Source organism: Eucalyptus grandis, chromosome 6, assembly GCF_016545825.1.
Source record: "Eucalyptus grandis isolate ANBG69807.140 chromosome 6, ASM1654582v1, whole genome shotgun sequence".
Lineage (NCBI taxonomy): Eukaryota > Viridiplantae > Streptophyta > Magnoliopsida > Myrtales > Myrtaceae > Eucalyptus > Eucalyptus grandis.
The window spans coordinates 32,229,883-32,233,213 of record NC_052617.1 but is presented as its reverse complement, the minus strand read 5'-3'; the positions used below and the strand labels follow the sequence as shown (position 1 = coordinate 32,233,213).

Sequence of the window (3,331 nt, the reverse complement as noted above, 5' to 3'; positions counted from 1 at the left end):
AATGGCCTCTAAAATAAAGATTGGTTGGCGAACTAAAGGTAGGTCAACGCCGTTCGGTGTCCATGTTCTTAAGGAGATTCTTGGGTCGAATTCATGGTATCCCACGCTTGAGGTGACGATGGTCGAAGAGTGGTTTGTTGGTTGCTGTCACCGTATTGGTCGACACGAATCTCCGAAAGATTTATTTATGATTGAGATTAGACGGATGCTCTTGAGGGTATCCTCCGTATAAGTGCATAAGGACGGTGATTTGAACCTTGGAGCTTGTATTGATCGCTTGGTGATTTGTTTTGTATGCCAGCTCAATCTATGAGTAGAGCCAGCGACTTCGGGACCGGGAAAAATATCTCAGTACCGGCTAAGCCACAACCGGTTCCCTTGAACACCATGAGAAACTCGTCATTTCTCCTTGTGCTTATTCTCTCAATCCTTCACTTGTCTTCTCAACCTTCCTCTGCGACTCACGCTACCTTGAGCAGAGGCGACTCTCTCTCCATTGACAACCCAGATGACATCCTCATCTCAAAGTCCGGTGTCTTCTCCGCCGGTTTTTACCCTGTCGGCAAGAATGCTTACTGCTTTGCCATCTGGTTCAGCCATCCACCGTGCAGCGGCCAGAATTGCACCGTTGTTTGGGTGGCGAACCGCGATGAACCCGTCAATGGGAGGTACTCTAAGCTTTCCCTTAAAAAGAATGGCAATCTCGTGCTAACCGACGCCAGCCAGGCCGTTGTTTGGGCCACAGAAACAGACCCGCTGTCGTGTTCGAAGACACCGTTTCATCAGTTACAGCTCCTAGACTCTGGTAATCTTGTTCTTCGTGACAGAGAATGCAATGTCCCGCTCTGGCAAAGCTTCGACTACCCAACCGACGTGCTCCTCTCTGGACAGAAACTCACGAGGAACACACCTCTTGTTTCCTCTCGGAGCAACGGCAACTTCTCTTCTGGCTATTACAAGTTATACTTCGACAACGACAACGTCCTCCGTCTCCTCTTCGATGGACCTTTGATCCCAAGCGTATACTGGCCAGACCCAGGTCGTGTGAGTTGGGAAGTTGGAAGAACAACCTACAACGATAGTAGAGTTGCAGTGCTCGATTCCTTGGGGAATTTCACTTCATCCGACGATCTGAAGTTCCTGACGTCAGATTTTGGCCAGAAAACCCAACGTATGTTAAAGGCGGATCATGATGGTAATATAAGGGTCTATAGTAGAGAAAAAGATGGGAAGTGGGCGGTAACATGGCAAGGCTTATCTGAGTCATGTACTGTTCATGGGATTTGTGGACCGAATAGCGTTTGCAGCTACAGCCCAAGTGAGGGGAGGAGTTGCTCTTGCCCTCCTGGATACATGTGGAGTAATGACACTGATTGGACTCAGGGATGTGCGCCCAGATTCGAGAGCTTCTGCAACAAGGGTGCTCGTGCTCATGTTGATTTCCTGCGTTTGCCTCACCATGATTTCTATGGATATGACCGGGCCTATTTTCGAAACACCACCCTGGCGTGGTGCAAGAAAAAATGCGCAGATCTTTGCGATTGTAAAGGCTTTCAATACAAATTCAACGGGAACAGAGGGAGCTTCGACTGTTACCCCAAGATACGGCTGCTAAATGGATATTTTTCATTATCGTTTAATGGAAGCATCTATTTAAAACTACCGAAAGCCAATCTCTCTTCCTATCAAAGACCCACCAAAGGATCCAACTCACTGTCCTGTCCCCCAAAAGTTCAAGAAGTTTTCCTGCAGAGGACTTATCTGAAAAGCCACATGAATTCAACACTCAACATCTTGTTCACTGTTGCTATGGTGCTAGCTGGAGTGGAAATTGTTGTAGTCTTCCTCACATGGTCCTTCTTGATCGGGACTGATCCTGACAAACTCGGAGGTTATGCGAAGGGATATCATCTTGCGGGAACAGGATTCACAAGGTTCACGTATGCCGAGCTAAAGAAAGCGACCAAGAGCTTTAGCAAAGAGATTGGAAGAGGAAGTGGGGGGATTGTGTACAAGGGTGTCTTGCCAGATCATGGGGAAGCAGCGGTGAAGCTGCTAAACGAGGCCAATCAAGGAGAAGACGAGTTCCTGGCCGAAGTGAGAACAATTGGGAATCTCAATCACATAAACCTGATTACGATGTGGGGCTACTGCGTGGAGGGAAGGCACAGGCTCTTGGTTTATGAGTTCATGAATCACGGCTCCTTAGCAGAAAACCTTTCTTCCCATCAACTCGACCGGAAGAAAACGTATGAAATTGCGGTGGGATCAGCCAAGGGGCTTGCTTATCTTCACGAGGAGTGCTTGGAATGGGTTCTCCATTGCGACGTGAAGCCACATAACATACTCCTCAATTCTGACTACCAACCAAAGGTGGCCGATTTTGGGCTCTCTAAGCTACTTAACAGGGAGGGCTTTAGGAATATGAGTTTCTCAAGAATCAGAGGAACAAGGGGTTACATGGCTCCTGAATGGGTTTACAATATGCCCATCACGTCCAAAGTGGATGTGTATAGCTATGAAATCGTTCTGCTCGAGATGCTAACCCAAGGGAACCCAGTCCAAAGTCATGCCATTGATGGAGAAGTAAAGGGCGGGAACAAAAGATTGACTACCTGGGTGAGAGAGAAGATGAAACCAGGAGTGGCCATGGAGACATGGATAAGGGAAATTATGGATCGGACCGTAAAGGGACCTTACGACATCAAGAAGATGGAAGTTTTGGTTGCGGTGGCGCTTCAGTGTGTCGAGGAGGACAGAGATGCGAGACCCATCATGAGCCAGGTGGTTGAGATGCTTCTACGCCATGAAAGTGAAAATTTGTAATCCGATACCAAGATAACTGCTCGTGTTCTAGCTCTAAGTAAGTGGACAGTTACAAAGGTAATAGTCTTTGGATGTACAAACCTAGGAAAGATAATTTAGTAAGTGTTTAGAAACAAGTCCCTATTTATCTCTATTTTATCATCTTGGTAATCTAGGAAAGATCATTTAGCATGATAGTTCCCAATAAGAGAGATCATCCAACAATGAGGACACAATAGCTCTCTTATTGTTGTTTGTCTTTGGTGCTTCTATCCTTTAAATCGGTAAACATAGAGGTGCCTTAGGCCCATCAGATGGTATACTTCTTTCTAATAACATATTATTGACTAGATAAAATAGTTACAATTTGTAATTTCTGTTGACATCCGAATTTTTGTTGACGTTTTAAATATTCATTTATTTTGCAAAAATATAAAAAAATTATAAAAAGGTAAAAAGCAAAAAAAAAAAAAAATGAATGAAATGAAATGAAAAGTCGGGTACAGTAGGCCAGCATGTTCAGCCC

General features: G+C 45.4%; 1 protein-coding gene across 1 annotated transcript; it reads left to right on the top strand.

Annotated features, from left to right (window-relative positions):
• The first annotated feature begins 346 nt into the window (after positions 1-346).
• Positions 347-2,903, top strand: LOC104451845 (putative receptor protein kinase ZmPK1). The gene has a single exon (XM_010066419.3). It carries the CDS (start codon positions 388-390, stop codon positions 2,824-2,826), a length of 2,439 nt encoding a protein of 812 aa, XP_010064721.3. The 5' UTR covers positions 347-387; the 3' UTR covers positions 2,827-2,903.
• The last annotated feature ends 428 nt before the right edge of the window (positions 2,904-3,331 follow it).